A 26,087-nucleotide genomic window follows, 5' to 3' on the forward strand; every position below is an offset into this window, starting at 1 on the left:
TCTATTAACTATCTATCTATTGGAGCAAACTGTAAAAAAAAAAAAAAAAAAAAAAGATATTTGCTGTATTCTCTTGTTCACCACCAATTACGATGACTTCTGCTTCTGAGAGCACGAAAATGTTTTTTTTTATTGTTTTGACTGAACTTATGCAATTTTCACCTTGACTGAAACTAAATAAAGTTCACACTAATTGGAACAGAACTTTTTAGACATGAGACATTTTTTTTATATATAGATTTAGAAAGTTTAACTTGACAACTCCATTAACTCCTAAGCATGATGCTCACAGTGCGAGGCAGTGGAAGAAAAATAATAAGATGAGATGCAATGGCCCAAGACATTTGTCTGATGTGTATATATTATGGGTGAAACAATATAATGTTACATTGAAAAAATCACAATATAAAAATAAGATGATATATTAGATATATAGATTTATTTTTATATTGTGATTTTTAGAGCTAGTTTTATTCAAGGCCCAGCTTGCTGTATTTATCAGGTATAATTCACCCAAAAGATTTAAATTCTGTCATCATATACTCACTCTCATGTCATTTCAAACCTATAAGATTTTCGTTCAACTTCCAAACACAAATGAAGATATTTTTTATGAAAGCTGAGATTTCTGTCCCTCCATTGAAAGACCAAACTTAAAAAGATCAAAAAAAAAAAAAAAAAAAAAAAAAAAAAAGGCATCGTAAAAATAATCAATCAAGTGGTCTAATCCAAAGCCAAGTTTTCTGAAAAGACACAATGGCTTTATATAATGAACAGATTTACAACGATGCACATACTATAATAAACACGGACGTTCAAATGCTTGGGTGATGCACAAAAACAACATGAGAGCGAGTAAATCCAGAATTTAAATTTTTAGATATATTAACCATGTACATTTTGGGAATAATCATTTTGACATGCTTTCTTGCGATTAGAATTGTGATTGATTGCATTGATCATCTGAAGCACATACGCGCTACCAGAACAGCACTCCTCAAAGTCAAAGAGCAAACTTCATTTCAATCACCATATCACATTTAGTATTAGTAGTATGATTATTAAAAGTGTTTTTAGATGGTTTATTCTTATATGCATAGTGCATTAATAGTGGGAGAGAGAAACGAAATAGCGAGCACCGGGAGAGTCTGTGTGTGCATGGCTTGTCTGTGTAAGAGATCCAATGAATGCCTGCATTGAAAGCACAAGTGTACTGCGTGAGAAGAAAATTAAAGTTTCAGTGACATTAGTATATTTAAACATATACAATGTTGAATATAATGTATAATAATGCAATAGGGGAATATTTGTGGGTCCTGATAATAATAAAATAATATTTCAATAAATAATAAAATAATAATAATCAAAAACCCTCTCTTATTTTGGATTAAAATATCGCAATAGCATCGTACTATTGTGAGATCAGTATCGCAATTTTTATTGAATCATGACATGAGTGTATCATTACACGCCTAGTATATATACGTAGACAAATAATTAAAAACTAATTTATTTAGAGAAGTATGGGGGGGAAAAACATATATTTAATCATGTCTATATGCATCACCTGTAGGTATGCCATAAGGTGTTTCAGGACAGGTGAGTGTTGCTCTTCCAGCATGTTCTTCAGACTGATGATGATAGGAATAACATTCTCCACAAAGTTTCTCTTTTGGACCTGCACAGAAAACAGATGGCAAGTTCAACAAAGACCTAACGATAGCTTGTCCGCCTCCAGAAGCCACCCTCAGGACGTTCTCTCACCTGTGAGACCAACTTTTTCTGGGCCACCTGTAAGACAGCTTTAGCCATGGCCATCTCATCCTCCTGAGGTTCTTCTGCTGCTCCTTGGCCGCTAATGGCTGTAAGTTTCATCTCCTTCAGCGAGAGGATGTCAAATGTATCTGCAAGCAACTCTGAGCCCTGAGAGTCCAGAGGCAGCTCAGAGTCCACAAAACTGGCTGGAGAAGAGAGGCATCTGTAAGGGTCACATCTATGTAATAAACCAGTATTTCTCTGAACTTCTGTTGAGTCCCTAACCATATGCCTTCAACCTGTAAATTTAATTCACAGCTACATAATGGATAAATATTCCTGCTTCTGAAAAACACAAGATAGTTAAAGCGTTAAACATAGCTAAACAACTATTCAGGGTTCATAAAGAGTTTGGAAAAGCTTGTTTTAAACATTATGTTTTCAATATTTGAAATGACCTGGAATTCGGAATACCATCTTCAGTTAACTTCCAGTTAGATTGAGAAATGTTTTTCTTTATTTTTTCTTTTTTAAAGATCAATTCATGGATCCCCTGTACAATTAGTTAATAATTAATGAAATGCTTTATTACTATTTCCGTGACACTTGTGGTCCTCCATATCCATACCCGTGTTCTGTTCTTTTAACATCTTGAATGGTAACGCGACAGAAAATGTGCATTTCTGTTGTGCCCTCTACTGTACAGGGGTGCGAATTTGTACTTCTTTCAGCCTGACTCATTTAGATTCAGAATTTGTTTAATATTCATTTTTGCTCTTGGTGTAAAAGGACCATTCGTCTGGGATTTATTTCACTTTATCGCATAGCCTCTGGTGTGAAAAGGTCTTTTTTAACATTAAATAATATTATAAATGTTTTAGGATTGATCAATCATTTGTTACAAGCTTATTCTTTAACTTTGTACAGATTTTAGGAGTGAAATTTAAGCACTTTCAAGCAGTTGTCCAAACACCACAGCAAGCAATCAATCACAAATAGCTCTCACCAAGAATGTCCTGGCAGATTTTGCTTGTGATATTGAAGCGTTGCTCATCTGTAAAGTTTTTCAATAGGAACCTGTAGATCCTGAAGCGTTTGCCTTGATTCTGCAGTCCTCTCAGAGAAAACTTGCTTTTCTCACTGTCAAAAAAAACAAAAACAAACACATTTTCAGAACTCATAGCATTCAACATCAGTAGATTCCTTCCATAAATTGAAAGGAAATTAAACACTGTTTCTTGCAAACCACTGGGGGGGGAAAATGCAGGTTCATATGATGTATAATCTCAGAATGTACCTCTCAGTTTGAGGAAACTTATTATATTTCTTGTGTTTCTCATAAGAGTTGAAGTGGAAAATGCACTCAATTAAATGCTGGGAAAACATGAGTGGACTCTTCTTAAGCAGAAGGTCAACCAGGCAGTACTCACAGAGTCTAAACAACAACAACAACAAAAAAAACAACAACATTAGACTAAATGGCAACATAAACTGCACAGTAATAAGCTTTTTTTTGTGAGGCCATATTTCTTACTCCGCAATGGCAGGATCTGGGTCCACAAGAGCCACAGCAAAGCGGAAAAACAGTGCACCTTTCCATTTCACATATTCCTCCTGTTGAAGAACAAAACATCACAATGCAAGATATTTAAATAATCTGACACAGCCAGATAAAAGAAGCCTGGAGGGTCTGATCACAGGTTTGCGTGAGTACCTGCAGTAAGTTGGTGAGCATAATGAGGGTCTGTTCTCGGACGATGGCCTCTTTGTCTCTAAGACATGCTGAGATGTTTGGGATATACCGGCTCACTGTGTTGGTGTAGCGCACACAAAGGTCGCACATCACCACCACCACATTACTGCGCACGGCCAGCTCTGTGCCCACTTCTAGCTCCCGCGCAAACACAGGGAGATACTTCAACATCAGTTCCTCGTGCTGCAAACACAGCTTACCTATGATACAGAGAGAACAATACTGTCACATTCTGCCTGCAGGGTAATGTGCATCTCAAAAAAGAAACAGTTTGTAAATGTTTCACACCTAATGTGATAACAGCATGTGCTCGGACCACTGTAGGCATGGAATTGGGTTTGAACTGAGACAGAGGTTGACTAGCAGGCAGCTCATTTCCTTCAGCAGGAACTGAAAGAAAAAAAACACAGAAAAAAAAAAATAAAATAAAATAATTTATGCACATAATGAGACAGATGATGTTTTTAAAGCACTACTCCAAGACCCTGATGTTGACACCAGCTGTAATGGCATAAAACTGCATCTTAGTCTGTGCTTACAATTGAAGAGTTTGGTTCCAAAACGCGATAAACGCCATTTTCAAAAAAAATGAGTTTCCGCCAAAATCAGTATTGTATCTGGTCGGTATTGAAAAGCCATTTATTAATTTTGCACAAAATGCGATATCCGTCGTGTTATTCTGTCATGTTTTCTCCCTTTCTTCCCAAAACGCGACAAACGGCAGTCTCCTTTTTCTGCAGAACGCGATATATCCGCTCAACCAATCACAACGCACCATTTCACGCACTGTAAACATTAAAGGCTTTTTTAAAAGCCGTTTTTAATACCAATGTACTCGGCAATTGTGTTTATTTAACCGTGCGGTGGCGCCAGATACTCTTTAATCGGTAATGACAAATAATTCATAACATTAACAAGATGACCATTTTACGGAAGAGGATTAGGGCCAAGCAATAATAAAAAAATAAAACCATCTCGAGATTAAAGTTGTTAAATTTTGTGAAAAAACCCGTTAAATTTCGAGAAAAAAGTTGAAATAAAATGTTGAGAATAAAGTCATTAAATTACAAGAAAAAAGTCATTAAATTACAAGAACAAATTCGTTAAATTATGAGAAAAATGTCGTTAAATTTCAAGAAAAAAGTCGAGATAAAATGTTGAGAATAAAGTCATTAAATTACGAGAAAAAAGTCGTTAAATTATGAGAACAATGTAATTTAACGACTTTTTTCTCATAATTTAATGACTTTATTCTCAACATTTTATCTCGACTTTTTTCTCGAAATTTAACGAGTTTTTTCTCGAAATTTAACAACTTTAATCTCGAGATGGTTTTATTTTTTTATTATTGCTTGGCCCTATTCCTCTTCGGCTGAATGTATTTTTAGTAAAATGTCTGAATATAAGATAAATATTGGCAAAGTTTAGACTCTGTCATATATGTGAATCAACTTACTTTGTTGCGTATTTTCAATTTGAAAAATAACTTTTATATTGATGGATTAATTGCATTTTGAAAAAAAAAAGTGTCATGGATTTATTGCATTTTGGGGAAAAAATAATACATTTTTATAATAAACTTTTTTAAATCAAAATGTAGATTTGAATTTTTAATGTTTTTATATCCAAAAGATGCTATGTGAAAGTTTGAAACAGAAAATAGTGGTTTTCATCTTGCCACTTTCTTGGTAAAGAAAACACCTTTTTACTCAAATTAATCAAAATGGAGTTATTGCATTTTGGAACCAAACTCTTCAATTACAGATTTCTAAAAAGCTCTTGGTTGTGCGTTTCAGATTTACTAAAGTGACACATGCACGATAAGAATCCTGCAAAAAAGTTTCATGGACTCACCTTGCTGCTCTGAAGGAGTTAGAACAGACTGAACCAGAAGGAAAATTCTCTTCCCCACTTTAGATGGACAATGGAGAGAAGCGACACCAAGTGTATAAAGATGTTTTACCTGAGATACAGAGGATGGATTGGATTGAATAAAACACTGCTATTTTAATCACTTTATTTAATTCTTTTAACAAGTTGTGGTCTCCGAGATCGGTTCTTGAGTTTAATGCACAGTTAAATTTAAAGTTTTTTTTAACAAGGTTTATGATCATATGATCATCATTTAATTGCTTATTGATTTCTTTCACATTGTAATGCAGGTTTGTGGCTAGGATGAAGGATTGAGATAATTATATAATTTAGTCATACAATTTTTAATTATTGTACGATTATTGTACGTTCAGGATGCGACACCAAACTTTCAGTTTCATTTGTGGCAATTTGCACATCGGCTTGCTGAAGAAATGCTCAGTTACTCATCTGTGGCAGGCCATATCTGGCTGCCGATAGCCTTTGAAACACTATATAAGATTCATATGTGGCTCCAACAACCAGATGCATTAACTCTTGTCCAGTTTCATTTGGAATGCGTCTCAAACCACCTCCTGAAGTGGTTTGAGTGACTGAATTTAAACTACTATTGAAAGTGTTTTGGAGGGCAATCGGACAGCTATCTGATCAGAGAAAATGCATGAAGTGACCAGGTGTAAACAGGCCCTATATTTTTGCTTTCAGATTAAAGAAAAAAAAAAAAATCACTATAGCAAGAATAAATAAATAAATAAATAAATAAAAACAGCCTGTTTAACTTTAAAGGTCGAAGAGGGTGGAAAATAGTCACGCAAAAGTAAACGGATTGGTTTTTTTTGCAAAAACTTCAATAATTTTATAAGTGGGCCTCAAATGAAAAAGGTGTGATTTAACCCCTTTGTCAGTACCAGAAGGTCTTCATTGATGTCCATAGCTCCTTTCTCTTGTAGAATGACACTAGACAGATAACTCTCACACACAGAAACCAGCTCTCCACAGAAACGATCCAAGAACCCCTGAAACACACAAAACACAAAGAAAGAAAGAAAGTATTTAAGTATAAATAAGACACATCTAATAAGATCTTCTTGGCAATGGTATGATCTTACCAATGTGTCCTGAGTGTTGTCTGATCTTCCAAATCTGACCAGAGTATCCACACAGGAGCTGATGACCTCCAAAGGCAGACTGAAAGTCTTCAACCAGCCCATCAGATCATCTACACAGGTAAAATGTGCACGTTTGTAATTTATTTGAATTAAAATGCCATTACTAACAAAGCTGTGTTGTGAATGTGTAACCTAAAGGATTAGTCCACTTTTAAATAAACTTTTCCTGATAATTTACTCACCCCCACGTCATCCAAGATGTCCATGTCTTTCTTTCTTCAGTCGAAAAGAAATTTAAGTTTTTGATGAAAACATTCCAGGATTTTTCTCCTTATAGTGGACTTCAATGGGCACCAAACAGTTGAAGATCAAAATTAGTTTTACTGCAGCTTCAAATTGTTCAACACAATCCCAGATGAGAAATAAGGGTCTTATCTAGTGAAACCATCACTCGTTTTCTGAAAAAAATTGAAAATTATATAAGTTTTAACCAGAAATGCTCATCTTGAACTAGCTCTCTTCTTCTCTATTTGAATTCCAGCAGTGTAGACGCTGCTAAGTGTATTACTGCCCTCCACAGGTCAAAGTTTGAACTAATTTTTATATGCAATATGCTAGTTCAATAGTATATAACAATTAGTTCAAACTTTGACCTGTGGAGGGCAGTAATACACTTAGCAGCGTCTACACTGCTGTAATTCTAATAGAGGAGAAGAAGAAGATAGCTAGTTTAAGATGAGCATTTAAGGTTAAAACTTATATAATTTTAATTTTTTTTTCAGAAAATTAGTGATGGTTTCACTAGATAAGACCCTTATTTCTCATCTGGGATCGTGTTGAACAATATGAAGCTGCAGTGAAACTAATTTTGACCTTCAACTGTTTGGTGCCCATTGAAGTCCACTATAAGGAGAAAAATCCTGGAATGTTTTCATCAAAAACCTTCATTTCTTTTCGACTGAAGAAAGAAAGACATGGACATCTTGGATGACATGGGGGTGAGTAAATTATCAGAAAAGGTTTATTTAAAAGTGGACTAATCCTTTAAACTGAATTACCAGTATTACGTGAACAAAATATGTAATTAGACTGCACAACACTACCATTTTGGGGTCACTACTTTTTTTTTTTAAAGGATTTTTTTCAGCAAGGATACATGAAACTGACAGTAAAGACATTAATTACAAAACAAATATCAATTTCACACTGATAATAAGAAATGTTTCTTGAGCACCAAATCAGCAGATTATGAATTCTTAAGAATCTTGTGACACTGAAGACTGGAATAATGGTGCTGATAAATTCAGTTGCCAACACAGGAATAAATTTAAAATGTAAAAATATGACAAAAATGAAAATAGTTATTTAAAACTATAATAATATTTGTACACATTGTTAGTGTTTTACTGTATTTTTGGTGAGCATAAAAGACTTCTTTCAAAAACATTTTAAAAAGTACAAATGGTACAATAGCAGTTAAGTTAATCTAAATTCAACGTGCCTGAAAATGACTTTTGGTTCAGTGAGTGTGTAAGATCAAGAACTTGTGAGTTCAAGACTAACTCAGGTTAAAATGAACTGGCTCACAAGACCAACTTGTTTGCTTCTTAAATATGCATTAAACTAATGCCACCTCACCAGATCAAGTTATGATGAAACCACATCACCTGTCAGCAGTGGCGACTACTTTTAATTATAATCACAATTAGTAATTTTGTCACATTTACAATAACTTCAGTCCCATTCTGAAGTCCTGACACACAACACTTACCTACTATTCTGGCCTTGGTGTCATCATTGAGATTAGAGGCAATGTCACCCATAACGCTCAAGATATGACAGGTCATTGTAACTGAAACGACTGGTGACCTGATAATTAAAACAAAAACATAATTTGAAAAAAAAAAAAAAATGAAATCACATGGAAAGCAAGCAGACACCATTTACACACTGTACATCAGTTAAAATCTAAATTATTCACTACAAAACTATACTTTTTGACAGCTTTGTTTCTGACCTGATAGTATTCTCCCAGGTATCCAGAATGGTGCCACAGTTCAGTTTAGGAGAGCAACTGGCAATTTTAGCTAACAGCAGCCAGGCAGCAGCGGCCCTCTCTCCCTCTGTGTGAGACAGCAAACTGTTCACAAAGGCAGGAGTGAACTTCTGCTGCGGAGCCCACACGCTGAAAGCCTTGCTGAAATACCGGCTACAGAAGAGAAGGATGTGGAGGAGGACAGAAATTAAACAATGAAAGCAAAGAAAGGGGGAAACATGTTACACGTCACTAGTCACAGATGTTAGAACAACGTGTAACTGACCTGAGGTCTTGACACTTCTCACACATCAGTCCCAGTAAATCCCAGGCAAGCCTCTGAGAGGTGTCGCCATCCCGATATTTGCCTTGAGTCTTAATGTGAGTGATGACGACATGGTCCAGACACTCTAGAGCTTTCTCCTGCACAGAGCTCTCAGAGTCCATGACAGCCGGTAACACTCCTCTCAGCCAAGCCTCCTGCACCTCTCTATTTTCAGGTAGAGCCTGGACACAAAAGAAAGAAAATTGTAGGATGTTAAGTACACAAACTAAACTAGTACTTGTCTTAGTATCTGTAGAAACTGGAGCTTCTAACCGCAGTTGCAGTGACTCGATGACTTTATCAATCAGCGATTGGCTCTTTTATTTAGAAGGCGGGACTTATTTCACCATATTGTGCATTGCACTTTTTCCCCATTCATAGTAATATGAGTGCACTGTCTTTATATATAAAGTCTTTGATTACAATAGTGGTTGGAATCACTTTCACAATTATTTTTTTACATTGACAATAAAAACAGCCAATCAAAATCCATGAACATTTAAAGTGGCAGAAGAAAAAAACTGCACCATGTGCTTCTAATAAACAGAATTGTGACCCTAACATAGGTATAATTATCATTCTTGGTGTTACCGGGTGTTAAGACATATGGCAACCTCTCATTAGCCAGGCCATCACCATTTGCATGTGTGAAAATAAAAAAATTAAAAAATCTAATTTTTATTCATGATGATATTATTTTGTAGGTAAAATTATGCAGTTATGAGTAAACAGATATGATTAATATCTTATTTGTCAGAGAAAGCTACCATACTACCAGCTGAAGTTGTGAGGAAAAACAAGGACAAATCTCAGTTGTAAACATTAAAATGCAGAGGCACAGGTTCTACTAGTCATAAAAGATAGAGATAGAATGAATCCATCTGTTAGATGCAGCAATAACATTGTAATGTGAGGTTGGGAGGGGGTGCTCACAGCAAGGAGGTCCATAAGGCACTGCATGGCTTTCTTCTTCACTGAGACAGCAGGATCCCTGCAGCGCTCTGACAAAATACTCAGATTCTCCGCACTGCATGAGATCACCCCATGCTTCAGCAGACTCATGACGGTCTACACAAACACATGAAAGACACACAATCAGGTACAACTGCTTGCTTTATATGGTTTTGACAATGTAAATGGCCTTGCATATTCTACCATTAAAAAGAAAGAATAATTAAAAAAATCTTTCTTTTAAAGAGGTCTTATGCTCTCCAAGACTTCATTTATTTGATCAAAAACCATAAAACAGTAATATTGTGAAACATTAGAATTTGAAGTAACGTCTACTTTTATACATTTAGCCATTAATCCAGTCTTCAGTGTCACATGATCTTCCGATAATAATTCTATTATGCTTATTTGGTGCTCAATAAATATTACAAAAAGTATTTTATTTCTCTTTCGAAATAAAACTGTTTACCATGCAAACATTATCTAACAACAGCAAAACAAAGCTCCCTCCCTAGTCCACAGAGAGCATTTCTGGAAATCAAGGTGCAAAAATGGGTAAAAAACAACATTTGAATGTGCATGGCTAGCGTTACAATCGCAGTGCCTAAAAAGAGCAAGCAAAAAAAAAAAAATTCCTGATGAACTAGTTGACCATACTAATATGAATAACCCTACTGTGAGTTACACCAGTGTCAATCACAAACAGTAATTTATTCAGGCAAAAACGGCCTATTTTATAGGCCAGAGAGGGTGGAAAGTGGTCACATACAATTAAAATAAATAAGAACTGTTTTGGTGCAAGAAACCTTGACTTGAATATTTTAAGTATAATATAAAATAGGGATATTGTGAAATGTTACAAAGTATAGTCTGTATTTCATACCTCCAGTGCACTTTTTCTAGCATTGGTTTTTGGATCACTGACATGCTTTTTAAATAGAACTAGAGTTTCCTCATCTAAAAGTAAACAAAAAGAAACATTAATAAAGAAATTGTCGGTCATGTAAAATTTTTCATTTAAAATGACAAGGCCTGTTTGAGTTGAACTTACTCTGTAAGGAAGTATTCATAACACTCCTCTGGGTCGTAGTGATGCTCTTGTGTTTTGTAAGCTCAATGGTTCTGAAGGTCAGGGCACTTTTCTGACCAGTTTCTCTTCTCTTTAGAGTTTCTGAGGGGAAAAAACAACATAAACTGAACAATCACTGACTATTAAAATGCCTCTCCCCATTTCATTTTAAATACCAAAATACAATCTTACGCTCAGAACGGGCCGAATCCAGCATAGTCTGAGCACCTGCTGAAAAAGAAAGAGTATTCAACTGTACTGCATGTTACAATTAACTGTACAGCTCAGTGTAAAATGTTTGTATATGAGGGAATTCTATTCTTTAATGTACTGTATTATTATACATACTATTGGAGAACAGCTCATGTACACATTTTGTGGCATTCTGGGAACCCAGCTCCAGACACTGTGCCAGGCAGTGCAATGCGTGACCTCTGACTGTGGGAGAGACGTCATTACGATGATTGTAAACTATATTGTGCACCAGGAACTTGTGGGACAGGAACACAGCCATCTCAGGGTCCACTGTGTCATCCAATTCCCTCTCACTCTGCCCCAGAAGGACCATGGCAACATCAAGGGCAAACATTCTAAATGCCACCTGAAGAGAGTTTTTTTTTTTTTTATTATTAATTATAAGGAACAGACCAGTGCATTGACGAATATCAAATAATCTGTGCAACTGGCAAGTTGTGCTTAAATGAAAAATTATTAAGGGGCCGTTATAGTCACACTGTTCACCTTGTTATTCCGGGAGTAATTATACACCCATTTAACGATGGCTGCATAGTCCTGACATGGCATCTTAGCCATTAGCTTCCCAACAGCCTGTGCTCCACTGGCTCTATATTCAGACTTCTCCACCATCTAACACACACACACACACACATTTTTTTTAATGTTGACACTTTAGTTCACCCAAAACACAGTTTATTGCTTTTTGTCCGTTTTGAAGTTTAACAGCTATGGTCACTATAATATGTCATATGCAACTGTATGTAGATTCTTATGGAAATCTAATTTTGTGTTCCATTAAAAAAAGAACAAAAAAAAAAAAAAAAACATCATATATCAGAAATGACATGAGGGTTGAGAGTTAATAAATGACAAAACTGAAAATTCAAATGAAATCATTATTTTTAAATATTCATTTAAAATAAAATATACCTGATGGCAGATGTGTTGCACAAGGATCCGTAAAAGTGGCAATGTGGCCTCCCTCTGTTCATCAACAATATGACTAGAACACACATAATTCAAACCAACTCTCAGTATCAATGCTGAAGTAGTAATGGGGGACAAAATAAATCCAACATTATAAATTTAGAGATTGTATGTCATTTTAAAAACATAACTCTTTTCCTACATGAAATGCAACTGGAGTCACTAACCTAATGAAAAGGATGGCATGGTCTCTGGCACCACAGACAGCCTGAGTTGAAGCAAGAAGACATGGCTTGGACCTTTCCTGTGTTTTCATCATTAGAATCACATACAGTAGCTTGCGAAACACTCGGCGACGGCACTGTACAAGAGAACACACAATGATCAAGCAATGTAATTGTGCAACCAAAATGCATTGGTCTTTTTAGAGTAACCCCATCCCACCTCATCTCCTTCACCATGAATGGTCGAGCAAAGTAGGCCCAGTCCATGATAGGATAGCTCAGGCAGACTCTCTAATAGGTCGACATTCCTGTAATCACACACACACACAAAAACTCAGAAGATTGCAAAGCTTGATATAAAGTCAGGTGTATTTGTGTGAAAGACTCTTGAGAAGAAATGCATCACTTGTTTTGATATTTTTAACTAAAACAAAAGCTATAATTTTTTCTTCTTGTTAAAGGATTAGTTTACCCAAAAATGAATTTCTGTCATTAAGTACTCGCCCTCATGTCGTTACAAACCCCTAAGACCATTCTATGTATAGAACGTCATCTTCTCTAAGATGTTCACCTCCGGAACACAAAATTAAGATATTTTTGATTAAAAACCAAGACGTTTTTTTTATATCCCATAGAAAGAAACATAATTACCACATTCAAGGTCCAGAAAAGTAGCAAAGACATCATTAAAATAGTCAACGTGACCACAGTGGTTCAACCGTAATATTATGAGGCTTCTGTGTTCATGTCAGAATGCAGAGTCTGAATGAGAGTGGTAATTATGTTGCTTTCTATTGGGGATATAAAAAAAACTTCTTGAATTTCATAAAAAAATATCTTAATTTGTGTTCCAAAGATGAACGAAGGTCTTACGGGTTTGGAACGACATGAGGGTGAGTAATTAATGACAGAAATTTCATTTTTGGGTGAACTAACCCTTTAATTGAAATAAATTTAATATAAAGTAAATCATAAAAATGAAATGAAAAACTTAAATTTGAAAAAAACCTAAAAAGAAAATTAGATATGTTGCCTTGGAAACAAAACAAAAAAAAAGTTTAAATGAAAACTGGAAATAAAAGCCAATTCAAAATATAATAGTATATAAGTATTACTTAAATAATGCATTTCCCTATCTTCTAATTTTGCATTTACCTTTCCTGAGAGAATGACAGATCTCCAATGACTGGTTCGAAGTTGGTAAGTTCAGTGAAAAGCTGAAAAAAAAATAATAATTAAAATCTCAGCATCCTGTTGAGTATAACTGTACAAAATGCACATGTTGGTTTCACTGTTATCAACATGTGAAAGCGTTTAACCATACTCAGATCTACACATTAACAGTGCTTTTCTGCTGAGTCCAATATGCTCTGAGAACAGGTTATCTACTCTCAAACTTGCTCTTTAATGGAACAGAAGAAACTGTACATAAAACTGTACAATCCCCAACACTACCACAAAAAGCACACAAATGCTGAGTGAGGCTGGCACGCATCATTTACAGACCTGAACACAACTGTCAGCACTCTGAGGTTTGTCTCGAAGAGAAAATTTCTCTAGGAGTCTCAGAAGTGTGCGAACCAGCAATACAACGCCCTCCCTTAGTTTCAGCAAATCCTGTGCAGAAAAGTACATCCCCTCTTCTTCGTCATCTTCATCATCATCAATCTCCATCTGTTGGGAAACGAAACACAAAAATATGCAATACATGACATCACTATCATTCACAGATAGATCGAGTCTAAATCTCTGGAGAATGTGTCAGAATAGGAAAATGAACTTTTAAAGATTACGAGTGTAAATGTCACATACACAAACAATAAATCAAAACACTATACCTCGTCTGACATTTTCTTTGGGGGTTTGGATCGTTTTCCAGGTTTTGGGTCACCTTGGGAGCTTTTCAGAGAATCTTTCTTACGTTTCTTGCCAGAGTCTTGAGGCCAGCATTTTAGGGGCATGTTCAGACAGGTATCAAAAAGGATCTGATGGTACACTTTATTCGCAACACTACCTGAAAATGGACAAAAAACAAACATTAAATAAGCTAATTATAGTTATGCTATGTTAAAAATGGAAGGAGCTGACATCAAATTTGCTTTTATGTAAGCATTTTGGTTGTGGATGAAAGGCCCTTGACGTCAATAAAAAACCTGAATCTTTTTTTTTGGCTCTACATTAACAATCCATCGCAAACTGACCTGGTATTTTTAGCAGCAACAAGTACAAAGAGGCTGCTTGTAGACCACACAGTCTCTGCTCAAGACTGGGACTTTTGGCTTTAGCACTAAGGATGAAGTAGGACAGAACAGCCACCAAAGTTTTTGCAGAGACACCATTCTCACCAAACACCACCCAGACACTCTACAGGGGGAAAAAATACATGATCATGAAATCATAAGTAGGTAAGTTACATTGCATCATTAACTGATCTATGGTGTTTGTGTAAGCACTCAGTGGGGTGAAACAGAAATAAATCAAAGCATCATCAAGTTATACCTGTGTATTGTCCTCATCCTCACTGGAGAAGGTCAAAAGCTGCGTGTAAACTGCTTTGAAAACATCAGGGTCTTCCTTTATCTCCTCCTCAATAACAGGGTCAAGAGGCTCTGTGTGGGTGAACTCAAAATCCCACACTGCATCCACCCAGGCTGAAACATTTCAACAAGTCAACAACATATGTACAATGATGCCCAAACATGATGCAGGCAGTTCATTAGTTTTAAAATAGACAATGATCATGCGATATACAATATTTCTACATAGTATAACTAGAGCAGTTTGAACGGATAGTTAAATGGCACGTCCTGATATTGCTGAGTTAGATGCATTCCTGGGTCAACATAATTTGTTGATCCTGGAAACAACATTCTAGTCTGAAAATTTAATCTTAACCCTATTCCTACCCCTAAACCTAACCCTACCCAAAAGTTATCCCAAAAATCAGAGGGAAATGATAGATGAATAACACTGATGTAGAAACACCAATTCATGATTTTAAGCTTAAACTTTACATAATCTGTAAACTGAAATCTGATTGGTTGATCTGAATGTTGTTCCAGGATCAACAAAAATGTTGACCCAGGTTATGCAGTTAAATGTTAGATAGTAAAGGCAGCGAGTTGGGATATAGCAGAACAAAATGTTTCGCTAAAAAACACCTAAAATATCGCATATTAGAAATGATGTCCCGAAACCAAAACAAACCCCCGGATTCCGGAATGACAGCGTCAGTTGCAACCCAAAATATTTCGAGTTAAAATAGAACAATGCACATGGTGAGTCTCAAAAGTCATTTAGCAATTGTTTGTAATACATGCTCGTGAAAAATATGAAACTATAAGTTACCTGTAGACACACTGTTTAATTTTAATAACTGCACAGCACGTATCAACTCCATCTTCCGTTCAAAACAACGCGCCAACAGCCACTGTAGTGGGACTTCTTCTATCCCGGCATGCAAGGCGGCATACAGCTCATGAATATTAATTAGAAATTACTTTTTTTTTTTAGTTTTCATTAAACCTAACCATAATAACAGTAAAATCACATGCATATATGGTATAAATCTCTAAAAAGATAATAATAAAACAATTAGACAAAAAGACAAAATAACGTCTAATAACGATGAGGGGTGTCAACTTATTAATATTCATGATTCAATCCAGTTCCGTTTCGCGCTCGGTAAATCCAGCGCATGCGCAACGCTTCGTTCTGTGACGCACACAGTTACGCGCGTTCCTCAAAAACTTCTGTGCTCAGATAGAGGAAATGCTTCAGAATGTAAATACGTAAAAACAAAATAACAAAGGACTATAACGCAAGAATACAAGTAAGCGACCAAGATAGGTGCACTCATTTCTGTATAATGTAGCATTCATATATATGTTTTATTACCTGTAACTCGCTGTATGCAGTCTGTGTCTCTCTGTTCGATGTTCTCAGAATTTGTTGTACAGCTTTTCTTTTCAATACCTTTCTGTCTGCCTGTTTATTCATCAGTGCATTGGTAACATATTGTGTGTCTGCCATAAAACATTTACACCAACAAAACTAATAATATTTAATTTTTCTGTTTCTCTGTCCATTTAGGATTGGAAAATTGCCAACTTTATTGATAGTTAATCATTTAACCATTCATATTACAGCCCGATAATGAATCCCAGTATTACAGAAATCTGTTAAGATCTGCTGCATCAGAAGTCTTCACTGTACATTTGCTGATTGACTTTTATCTGCTCACAGGTGACTTCAGGTTTTCTGACCTCATTACTGTCCTCTGATGATCACATTACGGGGCATGAGTGAGATTTAATCATACCCCAGTGTTTTGAGGCAAGAATGACGGGAGGAAAGTGGCAGGAGAGGCTGAAGTCTCTGGAGCAAAGAGCCTCATCCTTTCAGTCTTCTCCTCTGTGCTGTCCATACAAGCCACGTCTGTCCCGGCCATGGCAGCCCTCGTCTGTCTGGAGACTCTTCCCACGCCAGAATGCAGCCATCGCCTTCATTCAGCAAATAAAACAGGTATAGACATAAGCTGCTAGATACCTGTTTTAAGTCAAGTATATCATCAACTGTTTTTAAAATCTTTGTCTCTTATTGTTTCTTTGTCAGGACGTGCACATATTTTCACTTGAGAAAGAAGGCAGTGATGCTGGACAGAGGATTTTCCTAGTGACCAGCTACAGTGAACTTTGGCATTATTACAGGTAATGTTGACATCTATAATGATGAATAAAGTGTTTGGGAAGTTACTCCTATAAAGTAATCTGCTACGGATTAGTTACTTTACGCATTACTAATTTAATTTCACTTCACTTTTAATACATTTTACATGCACTTAGAATCATTGTTGTAAGTGAATGAGAGATCTTTGTCTCTTCAGCACTCACAGACAGTCTCTGATGCACTGCTATGAGGTCATTCTGGAAGGGGCCGTCTGCAAACTCTACTTTGACTTAGAGTTTCACAAAGCCTCTAACACACACCTGGATGGCAAGATGATGGTGGCAAAACTAATTCAGGTAAATAAATACACTACCACTACCAAGTTTGGGGGTCAGTAAGATTTTTTTTTTATTTTTTTTTTTTTTTTACGAAATTTGTTCTTTTATTCAGCAAAGACACATTAAATTAATTTTTAAAAAGTTTGTTAATGTTAATTCCAACATTTATTCAACATTTGCTAATACATTTTTAAAATTAAAAGTTATATTTGTTAACATTAGTTAATGCACTGTGAACTTGAATAAAAAATGAACAATTGTATTTTTTCACTAACATTTGAAAAAGATTATTAAATACTGAAAAAAATATATTTCTCCCTGTTAGTTCATGTTAGTCAAAGGTGCTCTAAGCGATCCTGGGTGGAGTAACTTCCTGTTGATGTTCGAAGTGTTGTCAAACAAAACAGAGGCTAGCTAGACCCTCGCTACTCCTTCCCCTCCCCTCCATGCTACCTGAAACAGTCATGAACGCGCATTTAAAATCATTCTTGTCGGTTATTGGCTGGAGCATGTTTATTATGTTAAGTGGTCCAGGCTGCACCAGTTTGTTTTTATTGCCGTTTTCGGAGCTTGTGGCGACTACAGAGACCGCGTTTTTTTACAGTGTGTTCAGGGGACAGGCAGCTAGCAGATAGTAAGGAGATGTTTGCTGTCTGTGACAAAAAAATGTTTTGGCCTAAAAACACGAGACATCGCTTAGAGCACCTTTAATACATTAACTAATGTTAACAAATGCTGTAAAGTATTACCATGTTTATAATGTTACAAAAGATTTCTATTTAAAAATGCATGCAAAATAAATGCATTTTAAACATTTTTGATAAAATTAAAAAAATGTTAGAATTGCCAAAAATTCTTGAAAAAAGGTATAACATTTCTCAAAAACATTGATAATAAAAATAAATATTTCTTGAGCACCAAATCAGCATATTATAATGTTTTCTGAAGGATCATGTGACACTGAAGGCTGGAGTAATGATGCAGAAAATTCAGCTTTGCCATCACAGGAATAAATTACATTTTAAAATATATTAAAATAGAAAACAACTTTTTAAACTTGTAATAATACTTCACAATATTATGGCTTCTACTGTATTTATGATCAAATGTATGCAGACTTGGTGAGCTCAAAAGACTTTTTTCAAAAAAAAAAAAAAAAACTTATGAAAAGTAGTGTGGTGATTTGTCTGTCTGTTCTAGTTTTAAAGGGTTAGTTCACCCAAAAATGAAAATAATTTTATTAATTACTCACCCTCATGTCGTTCCACACCCATAAGACCTTCATTCATCTTCAGAACACAAATTAAGATATTGTTAATGAAATCCTTTGGCTCAGTGAGGCCTCCATAGACAACAATGCCAGTCAAACTCTTAAGGTCCATAAAGGTACTAAAAACATTTGAAACAGTTCATGTCAGTTCAGTGGGTCTATCTTAATATTATAAAGCGACAAGAATGCTTTTTGTGCGCCAAAAAAACCCAAAATAATGACTTTTCAACTATCTTTATGGGCCGATTTCCAAACACTGCTTCAGAGCTTTACGAATCGAATCAGTGAATCGGAAAGTCACGTGATTTCAGCAGTTTAGCCGTTTGATTGGAGATCCAAATCACTAATTCAAAACAAAAGATTCATAAAGCTCAGAAGCTTCATGAAGCAGTGTTTTGAAATCGGCCCATCACGAGATATTGTTGAAAAGTTGTTATTTTGTTTTTTTTGGCGCACAAAAAGTATTCTTGTCGCTTTATAATATTAAGATAGAACCACTGAACTCACATGAACTTTTTCAAATATGTTTTTAGTACCTTTATGGACCTTGAGAGTTTGAATGGCATTGCTGTCTATGGAGGCCTCAGTGAGCCATCGGATTTCAACAAAAAATATCTTAATTTGTGTTCTGAAGATGAACGAAGGTTTTACGGGTGTAGAACGACATGAGGGTGAGTAATAAATGACATTATTTTCATTTTTGGGTAAACTAACCCTTTAAAATGGACATCCAAAACTATGGTTTTCATAACTAGACATGTAATTTTCTTAATATGTTATAACAGTATGTGTGTGAGAAGCTAGAGGAGGTTTATGGACTACACTGCTCTGCAAAAGACGTCCTTAATCTAGACTCCAGCACGTCTGAGAAGTTTAGTCGCCATCTTATCTTCATGCTTCCCAGTGCTGCATTCAAAGACAACTCCCATGTAGGTGAGTCATTGTCATCATCATGTGCTTTGAGCGACTCTGTTGAGTAGGGGTGTAACGGTACACAAAACTCACGGTTCGGTACGTACCTCGGTTTTGAAGTCACGGTTCGGTACAGTTTTCGGTACAGCAGGTGGAGAGAAAACTAAACATAAAATTGCTTTTTTTTATTATTAAACAGAGGTTTACTGAACAAATTGTGTTTTTGTCTTTAAATATATTAAATTAAATTAAAACTAAAAGTTTCTTAAGGATAAAAAAAATGATCTCTGCTAATGCTATAAACTATGTAGGGAGCCCTAACTTGAAAGAAGCCCAAACTATTAGCCTAAATTCAATTGCTTTTTATTTTTAGATAAAATAATCAACACTCAAATAACAAATTGTATGCAAACCTGTAAGCTGCACCTAAGGCAGTTTTTGCATTAACTTCTAAATGTTTTTACTCCAATTCGTTGTTGAAATATAATCATTTCTACACAGTGGCTGTTATTTTAACATCAGATTTATTTAAACATACATTAAATAGCCTAATCAGGATATCACTAAAAGGTTAAGTAAAATAATGAATATATTGGCTAATACAGTGCATATATTAAGCGAAAGAGTTCATTTCTCTAGCGAACTAACAAGCTGTGAACACTGAATGGCTTTTCTGAGGTAAATGCATCATGACATATTGTTGAATACGGAAGCTTTCATTGATGTCTTTCCACCGTTGAAACACTGAATGAGCGATTACATGAGATATGACCGTTTCAGTAAGTTGTACTGAATCTTGCAACATACCTTCAGATGTTCTTTCATGTTTATTCTGTAACTAGTATTAAGGAGGAAGAGATGAACACATTCACTTGCGCTCCGCGCTCGCGCTGCCGGTTGAACTGAGGCGCCTGTACAGTGATCTGTCACCCCACATCAAAGCACGTCAAAATGGCATTTTTGCACCGTACCGAAAGCCCTGTACCGAAACGGTTCGGTACAAATACGTGTACCGTTACACCCCTACTGTTGAGTGACACTATTGGTGGTTAATGCAGATACATATCGACATTTGTCATGATCTGTGTGACAGTGTGATCTTTGTGTGTGTGTTTGCAGGGCGATTTATTCATGATGTCCTACATCCTGCTATAAACGGCCTTCAAAAAAGGTGAGTGATGACAAACATCGGAAGGGCTGTGATCAAACTCAATGTTTAGAACTGATTTCTTATTTGCCCCTCTTGTTTTCTGTAAAAAAAAAACCTCATCCTGTTTCTTACAGCCTAATTTTTATGTTGTTGCAGTATTAATACATCATTCTGTTTCTGTTATAAAAGCATATTGGTTTGATTTGGTTTAAAGCAATCCAGAGGCACCAAGAGAGAACAGAGATGATGTGGATGGTTCTCAGGTCAAGAGAAGAAAGTACGAAGAGAAGGATCTTGGCTTTCTAGTAATCAAGAGCAAAAATGGGCAGGAACAACTTTTTGTTGACCTGGGTAAGAACTTATAGTTGGTTCTTTAGTCTACAAAGTCTTTGTAGTTGTTTCAATTACACACTGCAACTTAAATGGTCTCTTGTGAAAAAGATGTACATTTTAGCATACTTTTAACGTTGTTGTGAAATCAAAATTTACCCTATTTACATTGTCAGTACACTTAAGCACACTTCTTTTTACAAGAGTTAAGGTAAAGGACAAAAAAGTTATCTCTGATGTTAATACCATGCTCTCCTCTTTTGAAGGCGTCTACACCAAGAACAGGAACTTTCGTCTCTACAAGTCCTCCAAACTGGGAAAGAATGCAGCCTTCAGTGTGGCAGAAGACAACAAGTTTGTCCCAATGCCCTCCAAGCACACCACAAAAGAAGAACGCATATTTCTAGCTTCTTTAATCACCAACATCAGGTTATTTACATGCAAAAATGTTGTGTAAACATGTTGTCCATGCTATGGTGGAGCCAGCGTTTTTGTGATTTTAGTTTTGTGTCTCTCTCACTTTCACACACACTAACGCACACTTCTCTTTTGCTCCAGTTTCACAGGACAGAGGATTTTGATGTATGATATGCCACAGAAGAATACAGCAGGATCTCTGTGTTCAACCCTGCAGAGAGAGTCACACAGCTCGGGTGAGAAATACAAGTTAACATCACCAAGTGTGTTCAGTGAATTAACTCAGAATTATCCATCTCAGGTCAGTGCTAAGTTATATTAAATACAGTATATAATGTGCATTTATTTTTATATATATATATATATGAAATTGAACATTCACCAGCCCTGTGGCTGTTGGGCGAAAAAAAAGTTAAGTTGAATGTCTTGAATGTCATGCTTTACTGTTCACACCACTGACCGGTCACTACAATTAAAGACTTCTCACTCCGCCCTCTCTGTTTAGATCTGTTGGGTGTACAGAAGCCGTCTCCTTTTAAAGAGGTGGATGAATTTGTGCTGACACTCGTGTGCAAGGAGGGTATTCAAGGAAGTAAGCAGGAGAAAAAAAAATCAGTATTGTAGTTCGGTATACTTTCTTTTATATTAAATTTCTGTCATTATCTACTCATCATCATGTTGCTCAAAGCATTTTTTCCTCACAAAAGCAACTGAATGTCACATTTAACCCAAACAGGTATCAGGAGATGGAACTACTTTGCATCTGAACAGCTGCTGGTTTATGACATTGAGAAATTCCGCTGGTGCCACAATGTGAAGCGCTTCCACAAGAGCAACAACATCATGTGAGTCTCTATCACTGTGACTTGCATTGCTTTACATTCTCTGTTTGATGGTTTGCAACAAATTACAAATGCCCTTTATTCTTCTTTTTGGTAGAATTGTGGTGGATCTCAAAGAAGAAGTGTGGTATCAGAAATGCCTTGACCCTGAGTGCAGGAGACAGAACTACAGATCCTCCAGTACGCTTCATAGAGGAATGAATCGATGATATTGCTCCCAGATGTGTTATTGTTAACTAAAACTGTTAAAATCATTTTAGATAATTAAAAATTTGTATTAAAATAAAAATATGGACATTTTAATTAATATTATAATAGCATATAAATAATTCTAAAATAAGATGTGGCAAGATATGGAAGGTTTGTAGGCAATGACGTTGCATTTAAATGGGTTTGTTTATAATATGGTGGCATTTCTATGTTCAGGCTTCCCACTGCCTCAGGAGGTCTGCATGAGCCACCTACTGATGGAGGTCAGTCAGGATTCACCTGTACACTTTAACCAATGTAGGATTACATGTTTGTGTGTTGACTTGTACACCTTTCTATATCTAAAGGATGAAGAGGATCAGGCATATTTAACGGATGAACTGGGGAACATTGAGCTTGCAAAGAGCCCTGTACCCATGACTGCTTCAGCAGAGTCCTCCTCGGCTCCCCTGTCTGAGAACACTGAGGATTGGGGAGAGTGGCCTGATGACCCTGCTTATATAGAAGCTTTGCAGGAAGTAGAAAGGGCCACTGAAGAGGTACCTGATGAGCTTCTGCTCCAGGCAGTGACTGAGTGTGAATGATGTCAGTATGACCTGAAAGACGCAACTATTAACTTACTATAGTGCAATACATTTCTTTCTTTCTTTCTTCTTCTGTAAAATATGTGCTTAAATTCTGTTTCCTTTTGAAATGTTCAATACAAAGTTAATTCATTTCCATTATTATTTTAGATGACTTGGCTTGGGTTATTACAACTGTAACTGAACTACATATTTTATTTAAAGAGACAGATATGTCAACATGCACCTTTTACTGCAAACTTATGTCAAAACAAAACAAGAGAAATATAATTTAATCTGAGTATAAATTATTTTAAAACATCTAATAGTACAATAAATGATAAATATACACACTTATAGCACATTTAAAAAAAAAAATTGTAAACAACATATTGGTCAAGATTGTGACACAAGATCATCTGCATTTGACACCTTTGACCCCTTTCAGGATCCTCAAAAGGGACATATTTGATGTAATTTGATGCACTTTAAATCTAAACTTTTTTTTTTTTTTTTTTTTTAATATAAAGTTTTGATTTACCTGTGAAGAATGATTGTTGTCTTAAATATTTTGCCAAATTTTAACCTGCAGTGACAAGGTAATGCACAGAAAACTTTAAGTTAAAACTCTGCAACTGATAATCTATAAAAGCGACAAGTGAGCATAAATGACAAAAATTATTGTGACAAGTTAAATGGATGGAAACATTTAACAAATATAAATATTTAAGTTCTTTAATGTTGTGGTACAAAAATACTGCTTTTGGTTACTTTTCAGATTTATAGAATCATTTTTAGGATAAAGATTTTGAGGAAAATTCTTGTAAGTAAAACGAAACAGATTAATTTTATTAAGTCAGATATATTAAAGTAATATACAGAAGTTAAAATACTGTATACAGAATACTGTCCTTTTTCCTCTTGCTCTCCGATATTCCACAAGAGGGCAGCATTTGTCTATTCAGGACAGGGCGGAAATGTTTTTTGTTGCTGTATAAATATAAATATGAGAACCTGAGGAGGTAGTCTTCCCCAGAGTCTTGGTTCTTTCCAAGGAAGTATAAAGGATTTGTTCCTTTCTCTATAAAGCTGAATTAGAACAATATGTATCATGAAAGGCTATTTACAAACTAATTGAACTTAACCTGAAATTAGTAGGGTGGACGAGTGTTCTACAAACATCTTTTTATTCACTGTTCTGTGATTACGATTGTACATATGACTTCAGTTACAGTGTGAAAATGTGTTACATATGCAAAAAAATAGAAAGCTTTTTAAATTCAATCAAATTTCGTTATAAGGAAAAATTGTAATTGTACAATAAGATCCCATTAGTTAATGTAATTACTAAAATAAACAACAAGCAATTCATTTGTTACAGTATTTATGTTCTTTGATTTGATTAATAAGAATAACATTTAACACTTAATGTTAATTTCAACATTTACTAAAATTAAGATTAAGCAATGCTTTAGATTATCATTGTTATTATTTAGTATTTTATTTTTTATTGTTAGTTCAACTAATATAGTTAACTAGTGATAACAAATAGAACCTTTTTGTCGTATTACCAGAAAAAGGTTGTCTGATGGGATTTTTCTTTAATTTTTTTTTTTTCTTTTCAGTTTTATGAGATATGATATGAGTCAGATTTTCATGAGTCATATTTGTCTAGCATGTTTTTTTATTGCACAAATGAATACTATGAATATTACAAGAATGGCTTATTTATATCAATATTGTCACTAGAAATTTGTTAGTTATTTTGAAATATGGCACTTGGATGTTTTCCCATATATACCATATTGTTATTAATGAGTTAATAACAATAATAACTTTTAATTTATAATGGACTTTTGTTATCTAACAAGGGAATAGGGGTTCATTCTGTTTCCACAGTATGAACACCACTGTGAATATACAGCATTTTCAGAACATTATATGTTCTTGTTTGTCCCTTTAGTTTTGTACCCCTTATAGCTAAAAGAATGTCTCACTGAAGGAACACATGTCTTTATTTTACAATTCACTTTCATCATCAGTGAAAGTTTTCATCATCACTGTGAGAGGGACATTCTACAGCATGTGTGCATTTCTGGCTAGTCTTTTCTGCTTGTACTGAAGCAACCTCTTAAAGGGGTCGCATCAGGACAAATTTCATTATCTTTGATCTTTTGGAGAGAAAAAAAAAAATAATCAAAACCTCCCCAGTCCAAAAAAGACAATCTGTCAAAATTCAGCAAACAACATAAGCACTGTTTCATTTCACATACAAAAGAGGCTGTTCACATAGAAGAATGTAAAGTAGTTAAAAACAGGCCTTTAAAGTCTGCATGAAATGAAAATTCACCCAGTCTTATAATGCATGTTAAAAAACTAATTGTAAACATCGGTGCACGTTTCAATTTTAAAAAAATGTTTTGACCTCGTAATGTCTGAGTCTCATAACTCGATCTTCTGGTGAAAACAGTAGACTTCTCCAATCATTTAGTCTGCTTAAACTCCACCTCAGAATGTATTATGTATAGACTTCATACAGAATCTTTAGAAGCTATTAGTCATAAATTAACATTGAAATATGAAGATTAATTTTGAAATCTCTCACTGTTAATTTTTAGACATTACTGAACATGATGAAGAGGCTCAGAAGTTTTTATTTGCAATAAATATTCAGTTGCTCATGGAGCATTCTCATTTTGTTTAAAAAAAGAAGGGCAGTGAATGTATACTTAAAGTCTTTTGACGTAAAAGACAGAGGTGATGAACAGTGATGTCATCTCAGGGTCAGATCCAGCTGAAAGCAGGTGGGCCATGGTGTCATGATGAGACAAGGACATCATAATTCAAGGAAAGGAGAGCGCTGATGTCACATCCCAAGAAGGTGGCGGGATCACCTGATTCTATGCAGTGTGTCTCTCTGAATGACCCGAGAGCATGATGCACAACATGTGGTGCGATAGTATGAGTACACACACAAACGAGCCTGGACCACCACCACACAGTTATAGTACATATCTCTGCAGGACTCATCTACAGAGACAGACACAAAGAGAAACATCTTAAAGGTACAGTTCACCCAAAAATGAAAGTTCTGTCATCATGATCTCATGATCATTCATAACCTATGTTT

At 35.4% G+C, this 26,087-nt stretch overlaps 3 protein-coding genes across 6 annotated transcripts in view; 1 reads left to right on the forward strand and 2 right to left on the reverse strand.

Annotated features, from left to right (window-relative positions):
• Nucleotides 1-15,738, reverse strand: part of ncapd3 (non-SMC condensin II complex, subunit D3) — a 19,922-nt gene extending 4,184 nt beyond the window's left edge. Inside the window, exons 1-28 of one of the 2 annotated variants that reach the window (XM_048197622.1) lie at nucleotides 15,606-15,738; nucleotides 14,757-14,908; nucleotides 14,459-14,621; nucleotides 14,096-14,271; nucleotides 13,764-13,931; nucleotides 13,413-13,474; nucleotides 12,478-12,565; nucleotides 12,261-12,394; nucleotides 12,037-12,109; nucleotides 11,611-11,736; nucleotides 11,218-11,470; nucleotides 11,062-11,097; nucleotides 10,852-10,971; nucleotides 10,684-10,757; nucleotides 9,783-9,917; nucleotides 8,811-9,031; nucleotides 8,507-8,698; nucleotides 8,261-8,358; nucleotides 6,490-6,599; nucleotides 6,289-6,396; nucleotides 5,363-5,471; nucleotides 3,797-3,898; nucleotides 3,470-3,708; nucleotides 3,290-3,369; nucleotides 3,053-3,190; nucleotides 2,762-2,895; nucleotides 1,765-1,961; nucleotides 1,568-1,678 (exon numbers count right to left, since the gene is read on the reverse strand). In XM_048197622.1, the coding sequence (XP_048053579.1) occupies nucleotides 1,568-1,678; nucleotides 1,765-1,961; nucleotides 2,762-2,895; nucleotides 3,053-3,190; nucleotides 3,290-3,369; nucleotides 3,470-3,708; nucleotides 3,797-3,898; nucleotides 5,363-5,471; nucleotides 6,289-6,396; nucleotides 6,490-6,599; nucleotides 8,261-8,358; nucleotides 8,507-8,698; nucleotides 8,811-9,031; nucleotides 9,783-9,917; nucleotides 10,684-10,757; nucleotides 10,852-10,971; nucleotides 11,062-11,097; nucleotides 11,218-11,470; nucleotides 11,611-11,736; nucleotides 12,037-12,109; nucleotides 12,261-12,394; nucleotides 12,478-12,565; nucleotides 13,413-13,474; nucleotides 13,764-13,931; nucleotides 14,096-14,271; nucleotides 14,459-14,621; nucleotides 14,757-14,908; nucleotides 15,606-15,657 (3,651 nt within the window). In that variant the 5' untranslated portion in view covers nucleotides 15,658-15,738. Of the gene's footprint in view, nucleotides 1-1,567; nucleotides 1,679-1,764; nucleotides 1,962-2,761; nucleotides 2,896-3,052; nucleotides 3,191-3,289; nucleotides 3,370-3,469; nucleotides 3,709-3,796; nucleotides 3,899-5,362; nucleotides 5,472-6,288; nucleotides 6,397-6,489; nucleotides 6,600-8,260; nucleotides 8,359-8,506; nucleotides 8,699-8,810; nucleotides 9,032-9,782; nucleotides 9,918-10,683; nucleotides 10,758-10,851; nucleotides 10,972-11,061; nucleotides 11,101-11,217; nucleotides 11,471-11,610; nucleotides 11,737-12,036; nucleotides 12,110-12,260; nucleotides 12,395-12,477; nucleotides 12,566-13,412; nucleotides 13,475-13,763; nucleotides 13,932-14,095; nucleotides 14,272-14,458; nucleotides 14,622-14,756; nucleotides 14,909-15,605 lie in introns of both variants that reach the window. The other variant, XM_048197621.1, reaches the window with a different exon arrangement.
• Nucleotides 15,739-15,946: 208 nt separating this feature from the next.
• primpol (primase and polymerase (DNA-directed)) lies at nucleotides 15,947-23,116 on the forward strand. The gene is made up of 14 exons (XM_048197629.1): nucleotides 15,947-16,089; nucleotides 16,503-16,781; nucleotides 16,872-16,966; nucleotides 17,143-17,281; nucleotides 19,319-19,466; nucleotides 20,565-20,616; nucleotides 20,810-20,946; nucleotides 21,192-21,354; nucleotides 21,484-21,578; nucleotides 21,848-21,934; nucleotides 22,079-22,187; nucleotides 22,282-22,364; nucleotides 22,611-22,657; nucleotides 22,742-23,116. Exons 2-14 carry the CDS (start codon nucleotides 16,599-16,601, stop codon nucleotides 22,976-22,978), a joined length of 1,575 nt encoding a protein of 524 aa, XP_048053586.1. The 5' UTR covers nucleotides 15,947-16,089; nucleotides 16,503-16,598; the 3' UTR covers nucleotides 22,979-23,116.
• Nucleotides 23,117-24,954: 1,838 nt separating this feature from the next.
• The window catches only part of adamtsl7 (ADAMTS-like 7), a 35,089-nt gene continuing 33,956 nt past the window's right edge, over nucleotides 24,955-26,087 (reverse strand). For all 3 annotated transcript variants that reach the window (XM_048197625.1, XM_048197624.1, XM_048197623.1), the window contains one exon: nucleotides 24,955-25,987. In XM_048197625.1, coding sequence (XP_048053582.1) covers nucleotides 25,848-25,987 — 140 coding nt within the window. In that variant the 3' untranslated portion in view covers nucleotides 24,955-25,847. The remainder of the gene's footprint in view (nucleotides 25,988-26,087) is intronic.

Source organism: Megalobrama amblycephala, linkage group LG7, assembly GCF_018812025.1.
Source record: "Megalobrama amblycephala isolate DHTTF-2021 linkage group LG7, ASM1881202v1, whole genome shotgun sequence".
Taxonomy (NCBI): Eukaryota; Metazoa; Chordata; class Actinopteri; order Cypriniformes; family Xenocyprididae; genus Megalobrama; species Megalobrama amblycephala.